Source organism: Rhinolophus ferrumequinum, chromosome 10 (assembly GCF_004115265.2).
Source record: "Rhinolophus ferrumequinum isolate MPI-CBG mRhiFer1 chromosome 10, mRhiFer1_v1.p, whole genome shotgun sequence".
NCBI lineage: Eukaryota > Metazoa > Chordata > Mammalia > Chiroptera > Rhinolophidae > Rhinolophus > Rhinolophus ferrumequinum.
This window is the reverse complement of record NC_046293.1, coordinates 52,426,497-52,453,080: the sequence shown is the minus strand read 5'-3', so window position 1 is coordinate 52,453,080 and position 26,584 is coordinate 52,426,497. Positions and strand designations below refer to the sequence as shown.

General features: G+C 51.8%; 2 protein-coding genes across 2 annotated transcripts; one reads left to right on the top strand and one right to left on the bottom strand.

Annotated features, from left to right (window-relative positions):
* Positions 1 to 2,082: 2,082 nt before the first annotated feature.
* LOC117029396 (keratin, type II cuticular Hb6) lies at positions 2,083 to 8,553 on the bottom strand. The gene is made up of 9 exons (XM_033118633.1): positions 8,138 to 8,553; positions 7,122 to 7,330; positions 6,269 to 6,329; positions 5,429 to 5,524; positions 5,037 to 5,201; positions 4,645 to 4,770; positions 4,153 to 4,373; positions 2,395 to 2,426; positions 2,083 to 2,260 (listed from the first exon to the last, which is right to left on the bottom strand). The coding sequence occupies exons 1-9, from the start codon at positions 8,504 to 8,506 to the stop codon at positions 2,091 to 2,093; spliced, it is 1,449 nt and encodes a 482-aa protein (XP_032974524.1). The 5' UTR covers positions 8,507 to 8,553; the 3' UTR covers positions 2,083 to 2,090.
* Positions 8,554 to 17,249: 8,696 nt separating this feature from the next.
* On the top strand, positions 17,250 to 22,414 carry LOC117028686 (keratin, type II cuticular Hb1). The gene is made up of 9 exons (XM_033117547.1): positions 17,250 to 17,631; positions 18,442 to 18,650; positions 19,443 to 19,503; positions 20,259 to 20,354; positions 20,582 to 20,746; positions 21,003 to 21,128; positions 21,400 to 21,620; positions 21,872 to 21,903; positions 22,170 to 22,414. Exons 1-9 carry the CDS (start codon positions 17,263 to 17,265, stop codon positions 22,412 to 22,414), a joined length of 1,524 nt encoding a protein of 507 aa, XP_032973438.1. The 5' UTR covers positions 17,250 to 17,262.
* Positions 22,415 to 26,584: the final 4,170 nt, after the last annotated feature.

Here is a 26,584-nt window from a genome sequence, read left to right as displayed (position 1 = left end):
GCATCTGCCCTGCACAGCAGCTGAAGCTCTTGCTCGTTTAGGAGGCTCGTTGTCTCCCCAAAATGTGGATAAACTAACTGAGGTTCCAAAAGGTGAAAAGGCCTGACCACACACTCTTGGTGACCAAACCAGGACAAGGACCTAAGATTCCTGACTTCCAGGCCCCCAGTCTATTTCTACCACCCCACTCTGCCTTCTACTATTCGGAGGTTAGGATTGCTGGGCTGTTACGATGTCATAGTAATAGTAACAAGAGTAACACTCGTAAGCATCAATATTTGAGGATCATTTATGTGCCCCACTATGCTATACTCTAAACTTTTATTTGTAGCGTCTCATTTAGCCCTCCTATGGTAGCTATCTTCAGAAACGGCCCCCAGCTATTCCTCCCCTCTCTGTACGTACCAGCCCTCATCTCAAAGATGGAGCTTATGTGCCCTCCCCTTGAATCTGGGCTGGCCCTATGACTGCTTTAACCAATAGAATGTGGTGGCGGTGACATTCTGGGGCTCTTCCTTGGGTGCGTTCTCTCAGGCCTAGGGGTAGGGGCTGCTCTTTATCTCTGCAGCTCCTGTATTCTTTAGAATTCTTGCTTTTTACTAGTCAACCTGTCATTACTCCAATCCCCTGTTATAGTTAATAATTCTTTATATTAAACTTTATATGTTCAAATTACTGTCCCCTGGGTAGACCCTGACTGGTACACCCTGGTCAATAGCCCGGGCTAAACTCCCAGATTTACAGATTTGCTCCCACAATTACATGATGAGTAAATGGCTGAACCAGCATTCAAACATAGGTTTGTATTAACAAAATCCTTTTAAATCCATAACCTCACTTAAGGACCAGAAAGGACCTTAAGAACATGGTCCAACCTCCCTCATCCTAGCCCAGGAAACTGAAGCTCAGAAGGTAGAAGCAATGTGTCCCAAGTCACACCTTTGGGAAATGGCAGAGTCAAGACTGTGAATTAGAAACCCAGTTCTCCTGACTCTTCCCCAATGCTCTGCCTCTCCCCCACACCCCTTCCTTCCATTTTCAGTGCCACACATTTTCTCGTGCACTTTCCCTTTCCAGGAATGTCTCTGGGGTGGGATGGGGGGCAAAAGCTCGATTGAGAACCCCTAGGGCACATTTGGCCATGTCTAGAAACATCTTTGGTTGTCACAACTGGGGCTGGGATTTAGTGGGTAGAGGCCAGTAATACTGCTCAACATCCTACGGTGCCCACAACAACCCCAGCACAGAGAATTCTCTCGCCCAAAATGTCAACAGCACTGAAGTTGAGAAACCATGCACACACAAGACTCCCTGCCTCTATGAGTCTTTTCCTATGTTCCCAAGGTTTGGGTAGCTCAAGCCAGGTGGGCAGCCTCTACTGCAGTCATTTTCACCTGCTGAAATGAAAAATAAATAAGTGGATGGAGGGGTTCTGAGAAAATCTCTGGCAGGGAGCGCCTCCCACAGGAGAGCCCTGGAATTTTCAAGACTCGGGGGCACCGGATCTGATTAGCTACAATGAGTTTATTGGAAACACAGAGTGAAACAAAGGCAAACAAACTTGCTGGCGTGAGTCATTGGCTTTTGCGAAGCTTCTGCAGGCAGCCCTGGAAGGGGATGTTCTCCCCCCGACAAGTCCTGGCCCTCCCAGAGTTACAGGAAAACCACTATCAGTGTTCCCCATCGCCTCCTCTGTTCCACGGGTACAAGCACACTGGCAGCTCTCAGAAAGTGCGGACAGGGAGATTCCGGGGCCTGCCCTGTTCCTCCAAGCTTGGGGGAAGGGGTCAAGCAGGACCAACGAATCCAGCAAAAAAAAAAAAAAGCAGAAGGAAGAAAAGATGAATCCTCAGGACAACAAATCAACTACTAGAAAAGGCTACAGAAAGAGACCAAGGTGCTGCCCCAGCCTCCCCAGGGTTCAGGGCGCCTGCGGGATGGCACACATGGGGAGCAGGTAGGGAGGACGAGCTGAGTGTACACATCCGGCGACTGATTCTGGGGCGACCAGCGGCTGGCGGTTTGTGAGGCAGCAACGGGAGGTGTGTTTCAGTTTCACGAGGTCCTGGCTGGGCAGAGCGCGCAGCGGCCTAGCACCTCTTCGATCCGCCGCAGCCGGAGCAGGGGCCGCAGGCGTTAGGCGTGCTGACCACCATGTTGCCGCAGCAAGGAGCACTGCAGACGCTGGTGGTGACAGCAGGAGCAGTACCGCTGGAGCAGAGATTGCCACAGACGACGCCACCGCGGGAGCTGCTGACGCCTGAATGAGGAGCGAACAGGCCCAGCATCAGGCACCGCCACAGATGGGGGGCTTCCGGGTAAGCAAAAATGTCCCCTCCCCAAAGGCACTGGGACCACCCTAGCGGCAGAATGGCCAGGGCTCGAACTACTTACAGACATTCACGGAGCCAACGCCCTCGCATAGCCTGTTGGGACAGGAAAAGAGATTGGTCAGTGCCGTGGAAAAGCAGCTCCGCCCGGTGGCCAACGTGCAGGGGAGACCCCGGGCCCTCCTTGTAGGCAATACATGGGCTAATCCAGAAGCCAGGGCAGCCATTCACCAGCATATGGCTCTGGAGACAGAATGCGTGGTGCGGCGGTCCTCCTCCCACGGTTAGCTGAGCAACCTCAGATTTACCCTCCCTCAGCCTACTTCCTCCGGGGACAATCTACTCCGAGGTCTGTCATGAGGATGAAATCAAATGATACACGGAAGTGCTTAGTGCCTGTCATACAGCAAGCACTTCAGAAAAGTTAGCTGCTACTATTTCTCTTAGTGCCTGAATGAATGGAATTTTAGAATCCGTTGGGAACAGACTCAGAGACCATGCACACCAATTCCCTCATTTGTCAGATGGAGAAACTGAGGCCCAGAGAGGGGAAATAACCAGTGATAGAGAGGCAGGGCTATAACTCGGGCCACCTAACTCCTGCCAGCCCACATTTCCTTCCCACACGCCACTATCTCCTTAAGGGACACACACAGCCGTCTCTGTGAGAGCACAGAGGCAAAGGGTTGTCAAAATCAGCTTCAGGTGTGGAGAAAACACAGCCCACCATCTAATCACCCACACGCAGGTTTCCAAGAGAACCCACCCCAGAGCTTTTGAGTTCACTCCGAGAGCCCTGTGCGTCAGAGGGGTGGGCCACTCAGTTTCTAGTGCCATCTCCACATGTCTTTCCAGCTTCCAAACTCAGTCTTGAAACACTCTTCTTCCCGAAATTCTTTACTACGGAAACTCCTCAGGCCCAGCGAGCCCCAATGCCTCTGAGCTTAACAATTGCATGAGTTTGTTGCGAGTCGCTGGACGTGATCACTTTGATTCCAGCTTGCAAACCTGTGTCCTCATTTCCCCAACGCAGGCTACTCCCTGGATGCTCCCTCTGCGTCCTCACTGCCCACTCTCCTCTGCCGCAGGCCTGGGCCCCAGCTGTACCCAAGGAGGAAGGCTCAGGGTGTGAGCACCTGACCAACCTGAGGTAAAAACTCAGGGACAACATTCTGGGAGTATTGACCTCAGCTGCCCTCCAGCCATAGGAAGGCTGAATGACCAATGAGTCTCCTCCCGCCCCCAAAGCAAGCCACAAGCAAAAATGCCCAAAGCAGGACACGGCTGCCTCAACGGACAGGTCCCTGCTGCCTGTCTACCCTCAGTCCTACCTGCTACAATGGAAGACCACGTGGGATACTCACTGTAGTTAGAAAATAAAACTGTGAGTTGATAGAATCCCCTATTGAAGCTGTCATTATGGGATAGATTTGAATACCCAGGACTGGGGCAGGACCACGATTGAGAAGAGAGCTGGAATGCTGAGGGGGATGTATAACAAGGACTCAGGAGGGCAGAAGCATTAACAAGAGAAGGTGGCCCCAAGCCTACGCTGGGCTTCTCAGGAAGAGTGATTACTACAGCCTGATTCCTGGTTCTGAGGAACAGATTTGCAAAAGGTGTCAATCCCAAATCAGCTCTAGGTGAGCATGAGAGACTCAAATGGGTCTAGAAACATGCCCAAAAGACTTACTCAAATTACCTGTCCACTTGCAGGTTAGGGAGATTTGGAAACAAGAGAGCAGTGATGCCACCAGTGTGAGGACCACGGACGCTGAGAACCCAGGCAGAGCTGGGAGAGAAAATTGGCTGTGATATCTACCTCTGCTCCTCGCCCTCCAGCAGGCGCCTGTAGGTGGCGATCTCGATGTCCAGGCCCAGCTTGGAGTTCATCACCTCCTGGTACTCCTTGAGCAGGCAGGCCATGTCCTGCTTGGCCTTCTGCAGGGCGGCCTCCAGCTCGGCCAGCTTGCAGCGGGCGTCGCTGACGGCCGTCTCACCCTGCTGCTCCGCCTGGGTCACTGCGGTCTCCAGCTTGGTGTTCTGGGGACCCAGAAGACAACAAGGTAGGCTGTGATCTCCGGGTCTCTGTCCATTTCCTGAGTGTGTCCAGTCTCTCCACCCAGCTGGAACACCCCAGGGACAGGCCTCTCGCCTTCATCAGCTGGGTCTCCGTGAGTGACCAGCCTGCAACTCTAGTCGTGCAAATGGGCTGGAGAATGAGTGGTGAGATCCAGCCTGGGCACACACGGCCTGGGGGAGCCTGGCTGAGCCCCCAGCCTGTGTGGTGGGCGAGGGGACAGATGGCCCGTACCTGGCACTTGGCGTTCTCGACCTCGGCGGTCAGCCTCTGGATCATGCGGTTCAGCTCGTTGATCTCCTCCTTGGTGCGGCGCAGGGTCTCGCCGTGACGGATCACCGTGGCCTTCATCTCCTCACACTGGGGGGAAGCACACGTGCTCCTGAGTCTCAGGATGGGACACCCCATGGGTTGCGGACACCACGGATGGTAGTGCAGGTTATCCAGTGCTCAGCCTGGGCCACCATCCAGGGCCGCCCTGCCCGGCCACCTCTACCTGAGAGCTGTCTGCCCTTGTGTTCCCATCCCTAGGAATCAGAATCCAAGACAAAAGAAGCCTTTTCTCATGAGGCTCGCATGTCTCTCACAGCCATGGTAGGAGGAGGCAGGTGTCCTGTGCCACTCACCTTGCTGCGGTACCAGGACTCGGCCTCGGCCCGGCTGCGGCTGGCGATGTCGTCGTACTGAGCCTTGATCTCGGCCACGACGCAGTCCATGTTGAGGTCGCGGCTGTTGTCCATCTTGACGATGACCGAGGTGTCTGAGATGTGGGCCTGGAGGACGCGGATCTCCTGCAGGTGGTAGGGGTTTGGGGGGATAGAAGGACCTTATTTAAGCCACAGCCTCACCCACCACAGCGTGTACCCGGTCTTCTCAGCCCTGCCCTGGCCTCCAGCCCCCACACCCTCTGACAGCCTCATGGACAGCAAGCTCCTGCTCAAATCCCGCCCCCTCCAGTCCCAGGCCAAAGCCCTGTCCTCCAGACCGGCTGCCAGTTCTGTGCCCGGGCAGTCCTCACCTCCTCATACAGTCGCCGCAGGAAGTCAATCTCCTGGGTCAGGGCCTCTGCATTGGCCTCCAGGTCTGACTTGCGGAGGTAGGCGCAGTCCACGTCCTGAAAGGTGGGAGGCTTTGAGCTAAGACAACCCCAGCTGATTGTCGCCAAACTCCTCTCTTCTCACCCACTCATGGCGGCCCGGGGCAAAGGACTCGCAGTGTTCCCAGGCGCATCCCATCTCCATACCTTCTGTCCTTCCAGGGATGGAACTCACCACCTCCTCCCCTTCTGAGACAAACCCCTTTGTACCCCGGAGAAGGGCTACCAGCCTCTCTCCTCTCCTGCAGGGGACAGCGTACCCGCCCATTTTTCCTTTTTACCCTCCCCTTTTCCAGGAAACCTGCAGAGACTGAGTCCCTGCTTGGCCACATTGACCCCTCCCTGCCCCCAGCATTCCTCCAAGACTCCACCTGTCAGTCCTGGTTCTGTTCCATCCTCCCCCAATCCTGGGTCTCTGCCCCTCCTTTGCTCAGACATCTCACAATGTACACAGGACACTGTCCTTCAATAGCCACTAGAGCTGCCAGGCCTCCGGGGGACCCAAGCCACAGACCACAACCTCTGAAGCAGAGCAGGACATGCAGAGGTGGACCCAGCCATCCCCCTGCCCCAGGACGCGGTACTAGTGGATATTCCAAGGATTTTGCCCTCTCTCGAAGGCCTTCCATGACCTGATCTCTGGGAATTCCCTATCCTGATTTGGGAAGGTCACACTGAGGTTGAGACCCTCTGGGTCTCCCCAAGAAGAATCTGTCATTCTAGATCCCTGATGTGTGTGCTCCCCGATCCCATGTTACCCACCTTCTTCAGAACCACGAACTCATTCTCGGCTGTTGCTCTCAGAGAAACTTCCTCTTCGTACCTAAGGCAGAAGAGGGCAGAGAGGAGGTCACAGAAGGGCAGGTCTCACCAGAACGCCCTCCATTTCTTACCAATGAGGGGGCAATATTAGGAACTCCCCAACATAGCTGGACCCCTGGCAGCCTTGTTGGGTCCTTCTGGTTGGATTTGGGCTAGTCTGTGATGCTCTCTGAATTTTGAATTGCGGGGTTCAGGGAGCTAACCTTCTGGGACCTCATAGCCCCGTGTCCAGAGTTGCTCTGGGGTGACCTCAGGAGGTAAATGAGGCCTCAGCACCCAGCTAGGAGTGGACAGGATGTCCTTGGGGCACTGCAGCCCCAGCCTCCCCTCACCTGGGTGTCCATCCTAGTTCCGGTGAGGTTGGGGTCTATAGTCCCAGAGGCCATCAGCTCTCAGCACCTGGGCAGCGGGACACCCAGAGCTCCAGGACGTGTCAGCCCTGAGCCACACGTGGACTCGTGTTACATCCATGTGCTACAGGTGGGAGGTGAGAGGACAGGGGGAGAAGGCCTGGGAAATGGCAGGAGTCTTCCTCCCCACAGCGCACAGGGGACAGCCGCTAGGTGATCAGCCTCTGAGAAGACAAGGCTGAAGAAGGGAGAGGCATCTCCTGGGGAGATCAGGGCCCTGCCTCTAGGCAAGCACCTGGGCAACAACTGCGCAGGTGAAAAGATCCTGCTACGCGCTGCCAAGCTGGCCGCTCACCCTACTTGGAAATCCTTCTGGTGTCTAATCCAAACGGGCTTTAACCCGATCATTTCCTGTGCCCGACACCACTCCTGGCCACACTCACTTCTTCTTGTAGCCCTCCATCACCTCCTGCACGTGGTTGAGCTCTGAGGCCAGCCTCCCGCTGTCCGCCTCCGCACACTCGGCCTCCCGCCTCAGCGTCTCGATGTAGCCCTCAAACAGCGGCTCCAGGTTGCTCTCACAGCACTTGCGGTTCTGGTAGAACTGCCACTTGGTCTCCAGCAGCTTGTTCTGCTGCTCCAGGAAGCGCACCTGCCATTCGGGGTGGGAAAGTGTAAGACGGCTGCTGGCGTCCCAAAGCCAATTTGGGGGAATTGCTTTAAGGGGAACTCCCAAAGCTGGAGCTCAGCACAGATTGGACAGACGTAGACAGTGGGAGACAAGGCAACTTCTGGATTTCCTGATTATCATGTATATCTGGACATTCCAACTTAGGGATGTGAGCCAGGGGCTGGGAAATGTCAGGCCCTGTCATCAGGTGAACTGAATACTCTCTTGGGTACCATGAGTCCAGGTGGCATGTGGTCAGGAGCCAGATAGGATGCTGAGCCCCCCACCCTGAAGCCAGAGGAGGTGCCCTCTTGGGCAGAGTTACTAGACTCAGGTCTCAGTGTGAGATTTCTGGCGATGGGTAACAGGGAGATGATGTCACAGGTCATCTGAAGGAGAGCCCTGCTACCCTGGCCCCGCTCCCACTTCATCTGATCGCCAGTCCACTTCACCCCCTCAAAAAGAACACAGTCCTCAGCCTGAGGCTGGTGAAACCTCTGTGTTTTCAGAGCAGCAATCCTTTTCCTCCTCAATTTCCTGAAGTCTAGCTTGTGGTCCAGACCAGCCAGGTCACCCCTCTCTTCCACAAATTCTGCCAATCTGCACTTTCAGTCAAGCCTCTGGGTCTTGTGTGAGTGCCTGTTTGTGTTTGTGTGTCTGTTTGCTTCTCTCATCAGAATGGGAGGCTCCGCAGGCAGTGCTCTTTCTGCCTCTGACTGCCCCCTCAGTGCCCAGCCTGAGTCCTGAGCATGGGTGGGGTTCAGGAAGGGTGTGATCAAGGACACCCACCTTGTCGATGAAGGCAGCGAACCTGCTGTTGAGGCACTTGATCTGCTCCTTCTCCTCATGCTTCACGCACTGCGCGTTGGGGTCGATCTCCAGGTTGAGGGGCGTGAGGAGACTCTCGTTGACAGACACGGTGGTGATGCAGGGCGGGCTGGGCCCACACACGCCGCCTGAGCGGTATCCGAAGCTGCGGCCACAGGAGCCAGAGCGGAAGGCCCCACAGACGCTCTGGCTGCCAAAACCTCTGGCGAGGCCGCGGTAGCAGGAGACGCCACGGTAGGGGGCGGCGGTGATGCAGCAGCGGCCGGGCCGGGGCCCGCAGGCCGAGGCACAGCTGAAGCCACTGCCAGCACAGTAAGATCCACAGGTCATGTTGTTACTTTAAGGCACAGGAGGTTCTGAGGAGGGAGAAGTCCTAACGAAGGGTTCAGTGGATGCGGTGTTTACGTCTCGGACATTTTTGGGGCCTTTTATACCTGTGGGGAGCCTGATGCGTCCACGGCTTAGGAGCAATTACCTGTCTTTTATGGGCTTGGGGTGTTCAGCTGCTGTCGCTCGTCCCTTAATGTGCTTAATTGGGGGCCAGATGCGGCCAGATGTTTATGGCTTTTTACCCTAAACTGCACAATTTTTATCTTCAAAGAGCCAGCTCACTTCCCCCACACCCACCCCAACCTCCCTGTACGCAGTTGGGGAAACTCAGGTATTGGAGGACAGGGGACCGTGACTCAGTTTGGAATGGGAGGGAAAAGCAGCGCCGGGGCTCCTCCTGCGCCGCCCTCATTTGATGACGTGACGCTGCTGTCCGTGGTTCTGATCAGAACGGCTCCAGGAACCCTGAGGGAGTGTGAGATTGATTAATACATGATGTGGAACTTGGGGTGCCCTTGGTAATTTCCCTCACACTGGTGGCCTCTTTCTGCACTGCCCAAACCCCACACTTACTCAATCTCTCAATCACCCTACACGAATCCAACACACCGCACCGTTCCCAAATCCATCACCTACTCCTGTCCGCAATCAGCATATCCCCCCCCACACACACACACACACACTATGCACTCACATGCTGGCCTTCCCAGCCACAATCTCACACACACACTCACGTGCACACATGCCCACCCACCTACCTCCTGCCCTCTTACACACCAACCAGTCCCTAGGCCACTTATTAGACCTTCTTGGCCAGCTTATGCTGAAGGGAGGTATTCCCTCCCTCAGAGTCTTCCGTAAGGCCTAAGGGGGGCACGCACTGGCTCTCTGGCCTCAGGAACACACCCAACCATTTCCTACAAGTCCCTAAGCAAGGATGCTATGTCTGGATTTCACCTCAAACCTTCGTGTTTCCTCCAGGGCCTAGAAGGTCATGTTATGAGTCTGCATGGCTTTGGATCCAAATATAATTGGCTCAGCCTCAGATAGAGCCATACGAGAAGAGCATCCAGCCCCCTGCCATCATTCCCTTGAGTCTGTGCTGCTTTCTATGCTATACCAACCATGCTACCCCCTTCCCTTTGCAGCAGCTTGTCAGCAACCTTGGCAGATGTCACAATAGATCCTTATTGGTGTGTGCTGTCCATCCAGTGTGGATAATGTGGACCTTCAACCCAAAAAGACTGGGTAGGAGCCAAGGCTCTGCTTTGATGAGCTCAGTGTGGTCTGGGGGCAAGATACTTCACTCCGCTGGAAATGAAGTCAGCCTTTCCCTCCCAGTGCTACCTTGGAGAATTACAGAGATGTGCATGTGCTCAGTAAACTTCAGAGCACAGGGCAGATGTGCTTTATTGTAATTATTAAGAAGCAGGAGGCTCTGGGGCAGCATTTTTTTTCAGAGTTCCCATTGTAACCCACTCATGGACGCAACCAGAGTTTTAATGAAATACATTAGACCAAAATCAAGCAGAATAGAAGAGTAAAATAGAAAATATCAGAGTGCATCATGTGTAGGAATAATATTTCATGACCTTTTTGTTTCCACTGTATGTGGTGTGTATGTATATGTGTACTTAGTCACTATGCAAAATCATTTCTTAATGTGATTAAAACTAAAAAATGTAAATACATGGCATATCAGTTAAGAACATAGACACAGATTCCAAACTGCCTACTTTCAAAATCCAGCTCTGCAACTTTCTAGCTGTGTAACCTCAGGCAATTACTTAACCTCTCTGTATCTCGTTTCATGATTTGTAAAAATGGGGATAACAACACCCAACTCATAAAGCTATTGAAAGGATTAAAATAATTAATCCATGTAAAGCACTTAGGACAGAGCCTGACACACTCTGAGTATGTAATCGTATTAGTAGTAGTTGTCGCTGCTGCTGCAGCAGTTAGAGTGACGGGTTTGGTGGAGAACGAGGGACATGCGTTGTTGCTGCTGCTGCTGCTACATCAACAGGTTTGATGGAGTAAACCTACCCGCATTCCTAAACCACCTATTAAAATTCTAATGTCGCCTATCTTGAAAGACTAGTAGAAGGATTAAATTAATGCTTGACACTGCACCTGGCACCTAGAAAGTGCTCAATAAATGTTATTTCACCATGGGATCAGCCCAAGGAGCAGGGAGGACCTGAGACCTTTAGCCATAGTTACTTCCTGAAAATAAACCGCAAATCAAATGCCCCTCCTTCAATCTCCACTCTAGCCCGGCTACCGCAGGGAAGGCCCAATAGGAATCTCTCCTCTTAGGCAAAGGAAATATGTTACCAGTCCTTGGGCAACCACACTACTGGATGATAAGAGAATCTTGGATAGTCCAAAAAGTCTGTTATTTGTGAATAATTTATAAACTTGTATTTCTGATTTGTCCTTAACAGACCATCAGAAATCCTCATGATTTCTGATAATAATATAATAACGCAAGCCATAAATCAATGTTGTGCTCACTCATTTTGCTTTTTACCTGATCCTGAACCCTCCTGATTGGTCAATAGCCCACGGATATCATGGGGTTGAGGGTGAGGGATATGCCATTAGAAACCCAAACAAACATAATGGAAACCCAAAAAGCAAGAGAAGTCAGGCTTTCACTGTAGCTGGACAGAGGGAAGTTGGAGTTTGAGAAAGAACTTCCCAGAAGGAGGGCAGGAAGTCATGGCTTCCTAAAGGAGTTTGCATTGTGTCCCCCTTAGGGAAGCTTTATATAAAAGAAAAACACTCATTATTCCGGAGTGGTCACCACGTCTGTGGAGACAAAGTGAACCAAGAGACCTTCAGATCTGGAGTTCAGAATCTCCTCTTTTAGCCCAAGTGGCTCTTGTTTCAAGGGACAGCTGACAAAAAAGGGAAAATAAGGTGGTTTTAACATTAGGAAGTTCTCAGTTCATCCTGCTCCTGTGGAAGACATTATAAGGCAGATTCCCCAAGATGGATGATGAGTTAGACTAGATGACATCTTATTGGGGGATTAAGCAATTCTGTGATTGATAGATCCGTGCCATATCCTGAACACTATCATAATTTTGGAGAGAAGGAGGAAGGCACTAAGAGAAGGAAGGAGACTTGGATTCTGGAGCTCCCTATCTGACAGGGCAGACAGACCCACGTTCACGAGAAAGGCCAGAAGTCTGAAGAGGGCTGCTTTTCAAATGTACCATCATATGCTCAGGAATGCAACGCCTACAGACAGTGTCAATTCCGGGGCAATGGGGACTGTAGCTAGTCTGATGGGACAAGTAAGAAAGTGTCCCTGGAAAGGGTGAGGACAGACTTCAGGAAAGAGGCAGGCGGGACAGTATTGGTGCATACGTGTACATGGAGGGATTTCAGAGAGTGGGTGGACAATAAAGGCACCTGAGGGCCTTTGGAGGAGAGAAAGGGACTATGAGACGCTGTGATGGTGGAGAGCCAGTTAAGGCAGAGACCGCGGAAGCAGGGCCAGTGTCATTTCTGCGATTCTGCTCCATGACTGTGCGCTGGGAGGCAGCCTGTGGGCTGCACATCTGGAGGGTACCCAGATATCGGCACACTAGGTTTGCAAGTATCCAAGGGGCCATGTCCTTTCCGACCTTGAAGTTCATGCTTTCTGTTCACAGAAAGCAGCTTCAGGCCGGGTTCCAGGGAGAGAAATTGAGGGGTGAGGGAGTGGATGTTTACACAGCACCTGAGCTGTTAATGAGAGAGTTGACCTCAAGTCCCGCCACCAGGCAGGGTGGTTGGGTTGGTGAATTGAGGAGACGCCCAAGTCAGAGCCTTGCCTCCTCAGCCAGGACAGCCTGGCACAGTGGCCAATTATCTGTGAGAACTCACCGGAGGACAAGGAACCAAAAGCCCTCACGGACAACCTGGGGGAAATGAAGCCTGACTCAAGAGTTCTGCCCTTGGTGAGGCCCATCCCACTAACCAGGCTGAGCCCCTGTACCTGCCCCAGCCCGTGTCCCTTCATTGCTATAAAGCTGGAGCCAGGGTAGCCCACCTCGTCAGGTAGGTCTACTGCTTGCTCTTGGTTCTGCGCCCCTTCCCCCATCACCCTCCTCTTCCTCTGTGCTTCCACCCTTGAAGGGTCCCACCCCCATTCTCCCCTGGGTCTTCTCCCCATCGTTCCTCCACTGTCCTCTACTTCCCTCTTCTTCCCTCTGTCTCCCGCAATCTACCCTCCCTCCTATCCTTCTGGCCCCCCAGCCAGTCTTTGTCCTTTTTCCAAGTGACCCTGAAGAGGAATAGTCTAAAACCAAGCAGCTCTCCCTTCTTTTTCCCAGAACGCTATCTCCCACCCACTTTTCTCTTTCCTTCCCCAACCCAACCCTGAGTTTCTACTCTGCCCCAAGGACCTCAGGATTCTTGCCCTTGTTGGCTGGCTTTCCCTATGACCCTCTTCATCGCTCAGGTAAAGGACTTCGCCTTGGTCAAAGACACATCTACTCACTTCCTCTCTCCTTCACTCCCCAGCCAGGAATATCTCCCCACTCCACCTCCAACCCTAAGAATGGTGGCCCTCTGGTCCAATTCATCTGATCCCCACCCCATCCTACCAGAAAGCTTTATACAATTAACCACCAAGCTTTGATGGCTCCATTACTCAGCACTTAATATGCAGCTGGTATTCATTTCATTCATTCAACAAGTATTTATTGAGCACCTACTATGTGCCAAGCCCTTGCAATATATCCATAAATCAAACATTTGTACTTATTAGTGTGTTGCAGGGTTTGCATTTTTGCTTACAATCTTGGTATGTATCCAGATTTTCTCCTAAAACTGGAAACTCACCACGAATAAAGGTGAGCACTCCTCCATTCTCTGGTCCTAACCCTGAGAGCACTCTGAAGCGCCCAGAAGAGGGTACTGGAGGGAGGGGATTAGTTAGTATGTGTGTTAATGTGTTATATACAAACACTCTCCTGTGTGATACTTTTAATGACAGCAGGCAGTGGATAGATGAGAGAGCAGTGAGATAAACTCATCCTTCCATTAACCTCAAACATGCCAGGCTCTGAGTGCCAGCTCTGCCATGCAGCACACAACCTAAGCCAGTCTCTTAGCCTCCTTAGCCCTCAGTGTCCTCCTCTGTAAAACTAGAATCATAACACCTGCCTCAGAGGGCAATTGTAAAAATTAAATGTGTGAATGCATGTTGGGCTCTTCGTATAGTATCTAGTATGAAGGAGAAGAATATCAAGAGACCTTATTATCTATTAAGTATGAAGCATATTCATCAAATAGTTTTCTATACCAAGCATATACTACTTGCATAGTTTCAAAAATAACCATAGGCCCTAGAAAAACTCTTGCACAAATACACCAGAAGACATGGAAAAGAAAGTTCATGGCAGCTCTGTTCATAATACAAGTTCTGGAAATAACTATGAGGCCATCAAGGCAGAAAGATATTCATACAGTGAGTACAGTCCACGGTGAAAATGAACACAGGACAGCTCCAGAAAGCAACACTGAACAAAAGAAACCAGACAGAAGAGAATATACACCATATGATTCCATTTGTATGAAGTTCAAAAACTGGAAAACTAAATACTATATGAAAAACTAAATATAAATACTATATTTAGGGATGCCTAATATAGTGCTAAAACTATAAAGAAAAGCAAGGGAATGATTTAACACAAAATACCAGAGAGGAACCATCCCTAGGCCAGGAAGAAAGGGGGTACAACCAGAGTGAGGCTCCTAGGGAGCCCCTAAGTTACACGTCTGCTCTAGTTCTTCCTGTAAGTGGTAGGCACACAACCTATACATTCTTTTGTGTGTGTGACATATTTCACAATAAAAACTATATTAACTTCCAGAAAGCTCACATTGCCAGAGCCAAGACCACAGCGTGGTGATCCTGCCAACCCTTCCCTTCCCCAGTCTCCTTCTCCTTCTCCCAAACTTTATCACTTGAAGAAAACATACAGGTCGAATGTCATTTTAGGTCTTCCAAAATTAGCAACAACTAATAAAGCCTGAAGTTTAATGAAATGGTGTCACACTAGAATTTTTTTCTGATTTTAATTACTTCTTGCTTTTTAAAAATTGCTTAGCAAGGGTCAGTGATGAGCAATGAGCTCATGTTTATGCATGTCATTTTTATAAGGAGTTACACTGGTAGAAAAGGTAAAGTGAGTGTGAGATGCGCCTTGACTCACAGTGCTTCTGCTCAGGAAACCCAGCGAGCTGGCTGGCTGGGAGCACCACTGCGGACAGTGCCCAGGATTGCAGATGAGGGGTATAAACGGCCTCAGAAGTGCTGGCCCAGCTCCCCAAACACATAAAATGACAGCAAATGCCACACCTTCCTCTGGGATGACCAGTGGCCGACACAATCTGTGACCCCATGTCTGTCCTGTCACAAGGCCCCCCTCCTGAATGTTTTGCACAGACACCCAGAGCCCTACCCTGAACCCTACTTTCTTCTTTTCTCCTTCTTCCTTCTTTTCCCCATCAACCCCACCCCTTCCACCTTCCCTAAGCTGCTCTGCCGGCCTCTGCCCCAAAGGCACAGCAGCGATAGGGGCTGTCAGGCACATCATTTCACTTCTCTTTTCTTCCCTTCCATGTAATGCAAACCTTTGTACTTTATGAGATAATTTTTCTAGACCTGCTCTATTGGAGTAGGGGGGTGCTTCATGGGTAAGTAGAACATAGTACATTCTATCAAAGTACTTCAAATATATCGGCAGTGTACATATTACTAAAACTGCCATTTTTCATCACCTCCCTTCAATTCTCAGGTACAGGATCCTGCAGCGCCAACTCATAAAACTCTCCAGCCCCCAACCTTCTATTGTCCTTCTGCCACATTCACACCCCATTGGCTCTTCCTGGTTCTAACCATCCCAACCTCCTCTGACTCTGCTCATCTGCCTTAGAATGACTCTCTCCAACCCTAAATCCACAGATATCCTCTCCTAAACAACTCTCTCTACACTCTTGAAATTTTCCATGGATTAGGAAATTCAGAGGCTTTCATTGCTTGTAGGTGAGAAGGTATTGCATGTCCTGGGCTCCACTACTCACCAGCTGGGAGACTTTGGGGCAAGTTATTTAACCTCTCAGTTTCCTCGTCTGTAAAATGGGGATAATAGTACATACTTCATATGGTTGATGTGAGAATTAGAGATCATTTATAGGATGTAATGATCATAGGTGACCAATAAAAGAAAATACCTTTTTATTAAAATAGGCCCTATGTTTCCCTACAGAACCCTTTCTAATTGTAAATGGGGAAATGTACTAAAGTGATCTGATTTAGCATCACCAATAATAGAACAACCTGACATTTTGTGCTCCGGAGGTGACACAGTAAGAATTACACAGCATCATTTATGAAGTATTCTGCCCCAAAATATTTCAATTAAACTTAATCAAGTTCCTAGACCAGCACAATCCAATAGATGCTGGTGTGAAGGTGGAAATGTTCTATATCTGTGCTGTCCAATAAGATAGCCACTGGTCCAGGGGGCATGTGGCTAGTACAACTGAGGGACTAGAGTTGAGCATATTTAATGTCAACTAATTTAAAGAACCACATGTGTCTATTGACCGTCGTACTGAACAGCCCGGCTCTAGAGTTAACTTCCATTTTATAGAAAATACAAGGGTTAAAGCCACTAGTTAAATCAGATAAAACCTATTTTTAAAAATCCTTAGGACAATTGAATATGGAGTGGACAGTAAATGATTCTTTGGAATTATTGTTCATTTTCTTGCATGTAAAAATGGTACTGTCCTCGTTATTAAGAAAGTCATGCTGAAGTATTTAAGGGTTACATGTCATGCTTTCTTTAACTGTTAAATAATTGGGCAAATGGGAAAGGAAATATGACACAATGTTAACATCTGTTGAATCTAGGTGTCTAGGAGAAACATCTCTGGGTGTTTGTTATCAGGTTGGTGCAAAGGTAATTGCAGTTTATAAGGTTAAAAATAATTGCAAAAGCTGCAATTACTTTTGCACCAACCTAATAGTATTCTTTCAACCTTTCTATATGTTTGAAAACTCTCATAATAAAAGCTTAAAAAGGCATCAAACACAAATATTTAACATTTAATAATGCACTGGCTACTGCCATGGTAAGAAAAACCAGATCATTTTTAGCAGCGCACTGGACAATCAAGGGAGAGAAAAAAATCCAGATTTGTGTTTTAGTAGCACCTCAGCCACTGCTGCAATGGAAACTTCGAGGTGTTTGCTAATACCTCAATCTTTCCTGGGTCTCCTCCTCACTCACCCGCCAACACACACACAGGTCCCCTCCTCCTCCCTGCTTCTCCTAGCAACTGGGCTCCCTTCTCCTCCCTTCTCTGGCCTATCCCTCCCTCCCTTCCCTTCTCCTGTCCTGCCCTGTCCTTCTCTCCCCAATACCCTCAATGAGTGCATGCACTGCTCACAGGCACTTTGAAGATAAAACATGCTGAGTCCCCCTACAGCCCAGGGATTGGCATCCTTTACACAGAGGAGGGTGCGGGCCACTCCACCATTAAAGCACATTCTAGAGAGGGGTTGAACCCGGCTAACCGCCCAAGCTCATAAAGCACAAATTGCCCCAACTCCATCTGCATAGCCAAGCCCCTACCCATTGGAGCATAAATAAGACAGAGGTTCCTTGAGGAGCACATTGGAGTTTCCACCAAGACTCCAGACCTCACATCTTGTACCCTGCAACCAAACCTACCGAAGCAGCATGACCTGTGGATCAGGATTCTGTGGCCAGCGCTTCAGCTGTGCCTCGGCCTGCGGGCCCCGGCCCGGCCGCTGCTGCATCACCGCCGCCCCCTACCGTGGCATCTCCTGCTACCGCGGCCTCGCCAGAGGTTTTGGCAGCCAGAGTGTCTGTGGGGCCTTCCGCTCTGGCTCCTGTGGCCGCAGCTTCGGCTACCGCTCAGGCGGCGTGTGTGGACCTAGCCCGCCCTGCATCACCACCGTGTCTGTCAACGAGAGCCTACTCACGCCCCTCAACCTGGAGATCGACCCCAACGCGCAGTGCGTGAAGCATGAGGAGAAGGAGCAGATCAAGTGCCTCAACAGCAGGTTCGCTGCCTTCATCGACAAGGTGGGTGTCCTTGATCACACCCTTCCTGAACCCCACCCATGCTCAGGACTCAGGCTGGGCACTGAGGGGGCAGTCAGAGGCAGAAAGAGCACTGCCTGCGGAGCCTCCCATTCTGATGAGAGAAGCAAACAGACACACAAACACAAACAGGCACTCACACAAGACCCAGAGGCTCGACTGAAAGTGCAGATTGGCAGAATTTGTGGAAGAGAGGGGTGACCTGGCTGGTCTGGACCACAAGCTAGACTTCAGGAAATTGAGGAGGAAAACGATTGCTGCTCTGAAAACACAGAGGTTTCACCGGTCTCAGGCTGAGGACTGTGTTCTTTCTGAGGGGGTGGAGTGGACTGGCGATCAGATGAAGTGGGAGCGGGGCCAGGGTAGCAGGGCTCTCCTTCAGAGGACCTGTGACATCATCTCCCTGTTACCCATCGCCAGAAATCTCACACTGAGACCTGAGTCTAGTAACTCTGCCCAAGAGGGCACCTCCTCTGGCTTCAGGGTGGGGGGCTCAGCATCCTACCTGGCTCCTGATGACCACATGCCACCTGGACTCATGGTACTCGAGAGAGTACTCAGTTCACCTGATGACAGGGCCTGACATTTCCCAGCCCCTGGCTCACATCCCTAAGTTGGAATGTCCAGATATACATGATAATCAGGAAATCCAGAAGTTGCCTTGTCTCCCACTGTCTACGTCTGTCCAGTCTGTGCTGAGCTCCAGCTTTGGGAGTTCCCCTTAAAGCAATTCCCCCAAATTGGCTTTGGGACGCCAGCAGCCGTCTTACACTTTCCCACCCCGAATGGCAGGTGCGCTTCCTGGAGCAGCAGAACAAGCTGCTGGAGACCAAGTGGCAGTTCTACCAGAACCGCAAGTGCTGTGAGAGCAACCTGGAGCCGCTGTTTGAGGGCTACATCGAGACGCTGAGGCGGGAGGCCGAGTGTGCGGAGGCGGACAGCGGGAGGCTGGCCTCAGAGCTCAACCACGTGCAGGAGGTGATGGAGGGCTACAAGAAGAAGTGAGTGTGGCCAGGAGTGGTGTCGGGCACAGGAAATGATCGGGTTAAAGCCCGTTTGGATTAGACACCAGAAGGATTTCCAAGTAGGGTGAGCGGCCAGCTTGGCAGCGCGTAGCAGGATCTTTTCACCTGCGCAGTTGTTGCCCAGGTGCTTGCCTAGAGGCAGGGCCCTGATTTCCCCAGGAGATGCCTCTCCCTTCTTCAGCCTTGTCTTCTCGGAGGCTGATCACCTAGCGGCTGTCCCCTGTGCGCTGTGGGGAGGAAGACTCCTGCCATTTCCCAGGCCTTCTCCCCCTGTCCTCTCACCTCCCACCTGTAGCACATGGATGTAACACGAGTCCACGTGTGGCTCAGGGCTGACACGTCCTGGAGCTCTGGGTGTCCCGCTGCCCAGGTGCTGAGAGCTGATGGCCTCTGGGACTATAGACCCCAACCTCACCGGAACTAGGATGGACACCCAGGTGAGGGGAGCCTGGGGCTGCAGTGCCCCAAGGACTTCCTGTCCACTCCTAGCTGGGTGCTGAGGCCTCATTTACCTCCTGAGGTCACCCCAGAGCAACTCTGGACACGGGGCTATGAGGTCCCAGAAGGTTAGCTCCCTGAACCCCGCAATTCAAAATTCAGAGAGCATCACAGACTAGCCCAAATCCAACCAGAAGGACCCAACAAGGCTGCCAGGGGTCCAGCTGTATTGGGGAGTTCCTAATATTGCCCCCTCATTGGTAAGAAATGGAGGGCGTTCTGGTGAGACCTGCCCTTCTGTGACCTCCTCTCTGCCCTCTTCTGCCTCAGGTACGAAGAGGAAGTTTCTCTGAGAGCAACAGCCGAGAATGAGTTCGTGGTTCTGAAGAAGGTGGGTAACATGGGATCGGGGAGCACACACATCAGGGATCTAGAATGACAGATTCTTCTTGGGGAGACCCAGAGGGTCTCAACCTCAGTGTGACCTTCCCAAATCAGGATAGGGAATTCCCAGAGATCAGGTCATGGAAGGCACATCTAGGGCTTCCAGAGAGGGCAAAATCCTTGGAATATCCACTAGTACCGCGCCCTGGGGCAGGGGGATGGCTGGGTCCACCTCTGCATGTCCTGCTCTGCTTCAGAGGTTGTGGTCTGTGGCTTGGGTCCCCCGGAGGCCTGGCAGCTCTAGTGGCTATTGAAGGACAGTGTCCTGTGTACATTGTGAGATGTCTGAGCAAAGGAGGGGCAGAGACCCAGGATTGGGGGAGGATGGAACAGAACCAGGACTGACAGGTGGAGTCTTGGAGGAATGCTGGGGGCAGGGAGGGGTCAATGTGGCCAAGCAGGGACTCAGTCTCTGCAGGTTTCCTGGAACAGGGGAACGTAAAAAGGAAAAATGGGTGGGTATGCTGTCCCATGCAGGAGAGGACAGAGGCTGGTGGCCCTTCTCCGGGGCACAAAGGGGTTTGTCTCAGAAGGGGAGGAGGTGGTGAGTTCCATCCCTGGAAGGACAGAAGGTATGGAGATGGGATGGGCCTGGGAACACTGCGAGTCCTTTGCCCCGGGCCGCCATGAGTGGGTGAGAAGAGAGCAGTTTGGCTGACAATCAGCTGGGGTCGTCTTAGCTCAAAGCCTCCCACCTTTCAGGACGTGGACTGCGCCTACCTCCGCAAGTCAGACCTGGAGGCCAATGCAGAGGCCCTGACCCAGGAGATTGACTTCCTGCGGCGACTGTATGAGGAGGTGAGGACTGCCCGGGCACAGAACTGGCAGACGGTCTGGAGGACAGGGCTTTGGCCTGGGACTGGAGGGGGCGGGATTTGGGCAGGAGCTTGCCATCCATGAGGCTGTCAGAGGGTGTGGGGGCTGGAGGCCAGGGTAGGGCTGAGAAGACCGGGTACACGCTGTGGTGGGTGAGACTGTGGCTTAAATAAGGTCCTTCTATCCCCCCAAACCCCTCGCACCTGCAGGAGATTCGCGTCCTCCAGGCCCACATCTCAGACACCTCGGTCATCGTCAAGATGGACAACAGCCGGGACCTCAACATGGACTGTGTCGTGGCCGAGATCAAGGCTCAGTACGACGACATCGCCAGCCGCAGCCGGGCTGAGGCCGAGTCCTGGTACCGCAGCAAGGTGAGTGGCCCAGGACACCTGCCTCCTACCATGGCTGTGCGAGCTACATATTAGAAAAGGCTTCTTTTGTCTGGGATTCTGAGTCCTAGGGATGGGAACACAAGGGCAGACAGCTCTCAGGTAGAGGTGGCCGGGCAGGGCGGCCCTGGATGGTGACCCAGGCTGAGCACTGGACAACCTGCACTACCATCCGTGATGTCCGCAACCCGTGGGGTGTCCCATCCTGAGCCTCAGGAGCACGTGTGCTTCCCCCCAGTGTGAGGAGATGAAGGCCACGGTGATCCGTCACGGCGAGACCCTGCGCCGCACCAAGGAGGAGATCAACGAGCTGAACCGCATGATCCAGAGGCTGACCGCAGAGGTCGAGAACGCCAAGTGCCAGGTACGGGCCATCTGTCCCCTCGCCCACCACACAGGCTGGGGGCTCAGCCAGGCTCCCCCAGGCCGTGTGTGCCCAGGCTGGATCTCACCACTCATTCTCCAGCCCATTTGCACGACTAGAGTTGCAGGCTGGTCACTCAGGGAGACCCAGCTGATGAAGGCGAGAGGCCTGTCCCTGGGGTGTTCCAGCTGGGTGGAGAGACTGGACACACTCAGGAAATGGACAGAGACCCGGAGATCACAGCCTACCTTGTTGTCTTCTGGGTCCCCAGAACACCAAGCTGGAGACCGCAGTGACCCAGGCGGAGCAGCAGGGTGAGACGGCCGTCAGCGACGCCCGCTGCAAGCTGGCCGAGCTGGAGGCCGCCCTGCAGAAGGCCAAGCAGGACATGGCCTGCCTGCTCAAGGAGTACCAGGAGGTGATGAACTCCAAGCTGGGCCTGGACATCGAGATCGCCACCTACAGGCGCCTGCTGGAGGGCGAGGAGCACAGGTGGGCAATACCTTGCCATTTCTTCTGCCTTCAACAAAAAGTTCACTGTTTCCCCAGCTGCACAAGGACTAGGAGTCTGGACAAACCTGTCATTTATTACTTTGGGGAAGGGGTCATCTGGGGAGGGCTCTTCTCTCATGCCCCTGCGCCTACCTTCTTGACCCTTTGTGGACCCCCCCCCAAGAATATGTGGAGCTCTGTCTGCCATTCTGGCTGAGTCACTAATATTGCTTTTTCTTCTTCCCTCTCAGACTGTGTGAAGGCATTGGGTCCGTGAATGTCTGTGAGTAACGTAGGCCCTTGTGGATGGATTTACTCCCTTCGAGTTAGGGATGGCTGAGTCTGGAAAGAGGGGTTTCACTGGGACCTAAATATAAAAGAGAGGGCTGGAATCCCAGCAGGAGGGTTTTGGGGTCAGACCGCAAGAAAGACCACGGTTTGGGGCCTAGATGACCCTAGAGTTGTCAAGCCGATACGTGGGTAGGGGCATCGTCAGGGAGGCGGGATGATTGAACCCCAGAATTTTGACTCAGGCTTTGGGGTTTACAGGTGTCACCAGCTCCCGGGGCGGGGTCGTCTGCGGGGATCTCTGTGCGTCAGGCTCCAGGCCAGTTACCGGCAGCGTCTGCAGCGCCCCCTGCAGTGGGAACCTGGCGGTGAGCACCGGAATGTGTGCCCCCTGCGGCCCCTGCAATTCCATCACTTCTTGTGGCCTGGGCACTGGTGGTGTGGGCTCCTGTGGCATCAGCTCCTGTGGCGTGGGCTCATGCGCCAGCAGCTTCCGCAAATGTTAGTCACCCCAACTCAAGCTCCAGCCCTGGTGTGTCTCCTACCCAGCCCGGCCTGGTCCAGCCCCACCTAGGCCCCAGGTGGAACAAGCACTTACTTCTCCTGCACTTTGAAAGGTCCGTCCTGCTCCTAGTCTTTTATATGTATGTGTGATCCTCTCTTCCTCAGCTCTGCCCCCCTGCTTCTCCACCCCACATGCTGGAAAAGGCTACCCCAGCTAGAAGTCCCCTTGGCACCCACAAGAAGGGGACCCCAGGGCAGTAAGGGCCAGGGCTGCCATGGGGCCAGTGGCCAGAGTCCCCCAGCTCCTCCCTTTCCTTCTCTGTTCATGTCTGTCTTGATCTGTGTTTCCAATAAATCAATGTAGCCAACCCTGGGCCTTGTCTGCACCTCCATTATCCTCAGGAGTTGGGGTTTGGGAGGGTCCCCAACGTCACCACGGTTGTGTTAGGCCCCACCATGGTATAATTGTGTCCACACACCCTCATTGATTTTATCCACACCACGTCTCATGATACATCTTGCAGATGAAGAAACCAGAGCTCAGAAGTGCTCAGTGACTGGGGCGGGGCCCCACGGTGAGTTCAGTGGTATAGCTGGTGTTCGAACGTGCATGCATCTCTAGTACTCATTTCACCAAACCGTGGCTGCCTCCCAGAAAATATCCTTGTGCACCCCTATAAACTGATGAATAATGAAAATTAGATTCACCAGTCACTCAAAGCGTAAAGAAACATCACTCATTGCTTTGGTGGGGAAGACTCATGCCTAAGTAATTTATTAGAATTCTTTAAGGGATAAATCTGCGAACATGATTTAAACTCTCAAAAAGCCTTTGATATGGTGACTTTTTTTTTAATGGAGTCCCTTTGAGGTTTGGAGACCTGCCATAGCTGATAAATTACCTCAAAGACAGAAAACAGCACATAGCAAGAAGATGACGTGGCAGAAAGGTGAGCACAGACTCTGGGGCCAAACTACCTGACTCCAAAACTGGGCTGTCCCTTCCTCGCTGAGTGACCCTGGGCAACTTACCTACCCTCTCTGTGCCTCAGTTTCCACATCTCTACTGAGAATGATAAAAAGAATACGTACTTCATAAGATTACTGGGAGGAAAGTGAAGGAATTTCCTATGTACAATGCTTAGACAGTGTCTGACACAAAATAATTACAATGTGCATTTATCAAAAGTAGTCTTTTGCAGAATGTAAAGTAGACACCCCTCTGGGAATCAGGGCCATGGCCAACCTCTCATTACACTTATATCTGTGATCAGAGATTGCAAGTACACGGAGAAATCTCTATGTCTTCCAGAGCCATTGAGCTCCTTCGTTCAGGGAACTGTGCCCCTCCCCGCCCCCACTCTGACACTGAAAGGATCTTAAAAGTGGCAGTGGGAGTGGGGAGATGGCCCCTCCGCTTCACTATGGACCAAGGTGAGTCCCTGAATATACATCTGTACAGCAGCGTGAATCTCTAAACGTCTAGTCCCAGGCCCAGAAAACTGTAGCAGAAATGTTAATCCCCAGCTCATCCTTCAGGACAACAAAAATAATTACGAATACATATTGAGAGACCAGAAGTGAGTGGTCTGAAAAGAGAGAGATTCTTTTAAAGAATAAGATCAATCCCAGGTGTTCTGACCACCAATGTGGTCCCTCCACTCTCCTGATGGAATTCTGAGCAGGACAGAGCCCTGGGAGAGTTCAGAGTGTATGATTGTCCTAACCAGCCCTCGGTGCTGTGACACCACACAGCTCAAAAGCAGGCCCTGTCAGGAGTCCAGACCTGAGGTCCAGCAAGCTCCATCCTTCCTTTCCTCCCCAGTTCAGAAGCCACCTGCAACTCCATTTCTGAGGGACTTCTCAACTCCGTCAACCGACCCCTCCCTTCCATCTCCCTGGTCTCATCAGCCCAGCTGGGCCTTGATGGGCAGCCACACTTCACTCTCCCCCCTCCTTCCACCTCTGACCTTCTCCTCTTTCCCACTCCAGCTCCACAATTCTCACCTCCCTCTAGGTTCCCATGCCTAGACCAGCTCAGGCAGAGGCGCAAAGGTGAATAAATAAAACATATAACACTCATGATGCAGAACGGTAAAGAAATGGAATGCTGTGTGACCTTTAGCAAGTCACCTCCCTCTCTGGGCCTCAGTGTATTCGCTAGTGAAATCAAATGTTTGCATTAGATGGCTGTTAAGGTCCCTTACCAACTTAAAGCTGTATTATTCTTTAGGAGAGGTGGGACAGAACCAGGAGCTAGAGGGAAGAAGGGAGTCCAGGGCTCCTGCAGCTGTGCTATGTGCATGCTGTCTGCCTCTTCATTTTGCATAACTCACTGTCTAGAGGCAGCTGTCCGTGAGTAGAACAGTATGATTACATCAAGGTTCATGCACATCTCTGGGCATCTATGTGGCAACACATTTATATGTGTGTGTGTGACTGTGAGGGCTTCTATAAGTGTGCTTCTGTGTGTGAATGTGTGTATGACTGTGCATATGGGCTGAAGAGGGGGTTTTGTGGGTACATGTGGATGAGAGTGCAGTGTGGGTGCACAGGTGGACTCATGAGCTGGTGAACTGGGGTTCCAGATGGATAACTGGGCGAAGATGAGAGTGATGAAGGGCAGGTGACGTTGGGCGTCATGCTGGGGAAGCGCCCTCTGGCTGGGGAGCCCTCGCTCTAACTCTTTTGCTTCCCTACCTACCCTCCTGTCCTACAGTCACTCTGGTTCTAGCTGGGGTACAGGGAGGTCAACTGACCGTAGACTCTGTAGTGCCTTTTTTAAAGTTGCTCAAAACCCTTCCTAAGAACTTCAATAAGTGATATATTGGTTACATTTATATAACTCGTACTATGTTTTAAGCACTTTACATGTAGTAATATATTTAATTCTTAAACAACGCTATTACAGTTACCTGTACTATATTTATTTTATAGATAAATTGTCGTGTAGAGAGGCTAAGTAGGGAGGAAAAATAAAAGAGATCAATGAATCATTACCAGTTAGATCTGGGGAGAGTGGGACAGAAACAGGTGAAGAGTTTGGCCAAGGTAGCAGCAAGACTGGAAACACCATCCGGGCCCTTCCTTCCTTATTCCAGGCTGGTCTGGTTGCTATGTTGCAGCTGGAATCACTTCCGGAAGGATTGCATTTAGACACATCAAGGACTCCCAAGGGGTTTTCATAGGGTGAGACATGATAATGGTGAAGAACAGGCCCAATCCATCCAAGGACAGGGCAGACCAATCAGGACCACAGAGCCTCAACCTGCTTTCCTCTACTACGTGGCAGGCCCTGGAGATAAATGGATGAGACCATCACTGCCCTCTAGGGGCTCAAATAGAGACGCTAACACAGCTAAATTGCATCTGACATACTCCCATTTAAGTACAATTAAGTGTGAGACAGGCACCAGGAGCCAACAGAGGGCTGACCCCTTGTGGTCCCCTTCTACTGAGAAGCAATGACTGCACTGGTAACAACCCTCCTCCCTTCAGAAGTCACTCCGACTCACAAAGCTTTTAAATAGGCTGGTGAATGACTCTCCATAAATGCAGCAGGTTGTTCTCTCCCACCCCAGGCTGGAATGTGGCTCATGGCCAGGGGACCCACTCAGAGAATCAGTCCCCAAACCGCAAACATCGCTGGTGACTCATGTGGCCCTGGCCCAGCAAGGGACTCAAACCTGACCCCACAGCCACTGGGATTTCCTGGACTGACATCAGGCTTAGGATTTGGGAAGGAAAAATGTGGGTAACAACCAATCTTCTGTGATGCGGGCTACAGAAGTCTCATCAGAAATCCTGCTTACAACCCCTGGGGGTATTTTCTTCTGCCCTTCTCACAGACGATCAGCACAGCAAGAGCTGGAAACACCTGACCTTGAAAATCACAGAATGTCATCACCTCCTAGCAAAACGCAGGGAACACAGAGCCCCTCCTCAGAGCAGAGGCTCAGAGGAAAAGCTCTGAGGAGAGACTTTGCTTTCAAGAGCAGCTCCACTGGGAGTGTTGTTAAGAATATTTACACAGTTGGTGTCAGTCAGTATGGATCAACTGGGGCTGATATGTAAGTCCAGTGGGGCCGTATCCAATACCCTCCAGGTTGGGTGGCAGCCTGCCAGCCAAGTTTCGGTCCCATTCCTCTTGCCTGAGATTGTTCTGTTTACCA

What these genes read in the sequence shown, in the direction of transcription:
- LOC117029396 (XM_033118633.1), bottom strand. Translation starts at nt 8,506, where the DNA reads ATGACCTGTGGATCTTACTGTGCTGGCAGTGGCTTCAGCTGTGCCTCG. An exon ending in TCGCTGCCTTCATCGACAAG is followed by an intron (nt 7,331 to 8,137) that starts GTGGGTGTCCTT and finishes CCCGAATGGCAG; the next exon opens with GTGCGCTTCCTGGAGCAGCA. An exon ending in AGTCCTGGTACCGCAGCAAG is followed by an intron (nt 4,771 to 5,036) that starts GTGAGTGGCACA and finishes GCTTCCCCCCAG; the next exon opens with TGTGAGGAGATGAAGGCCAC.
- LOC117028686 (XM_033117547.1), top strand. Translation starts at nt 17,263, where the DNA reads ATGACCTGTGGATCAGGATTCTGTGGCCAGCGCTTCAGCTGTGCCTCG. An exon ending in TCGAGAACGCCAAGTGCCAG is followed by an intron (nt 21,129 to 21,399) that starts GTACGGGCCATC and finishes CTGGGTCCCCAG; the next exon opens with AACACCAAGCTGGAGACCGC. An exon ending in CTGGAGGGCGAGGAGCACAG is followed by an intron (nt 21,621 to 21,871) that starts GTGGGCAATACC and finishes CTTCCCTCTCAG; the next exon opens with ACTGTGTGAAGGCATTGGGT.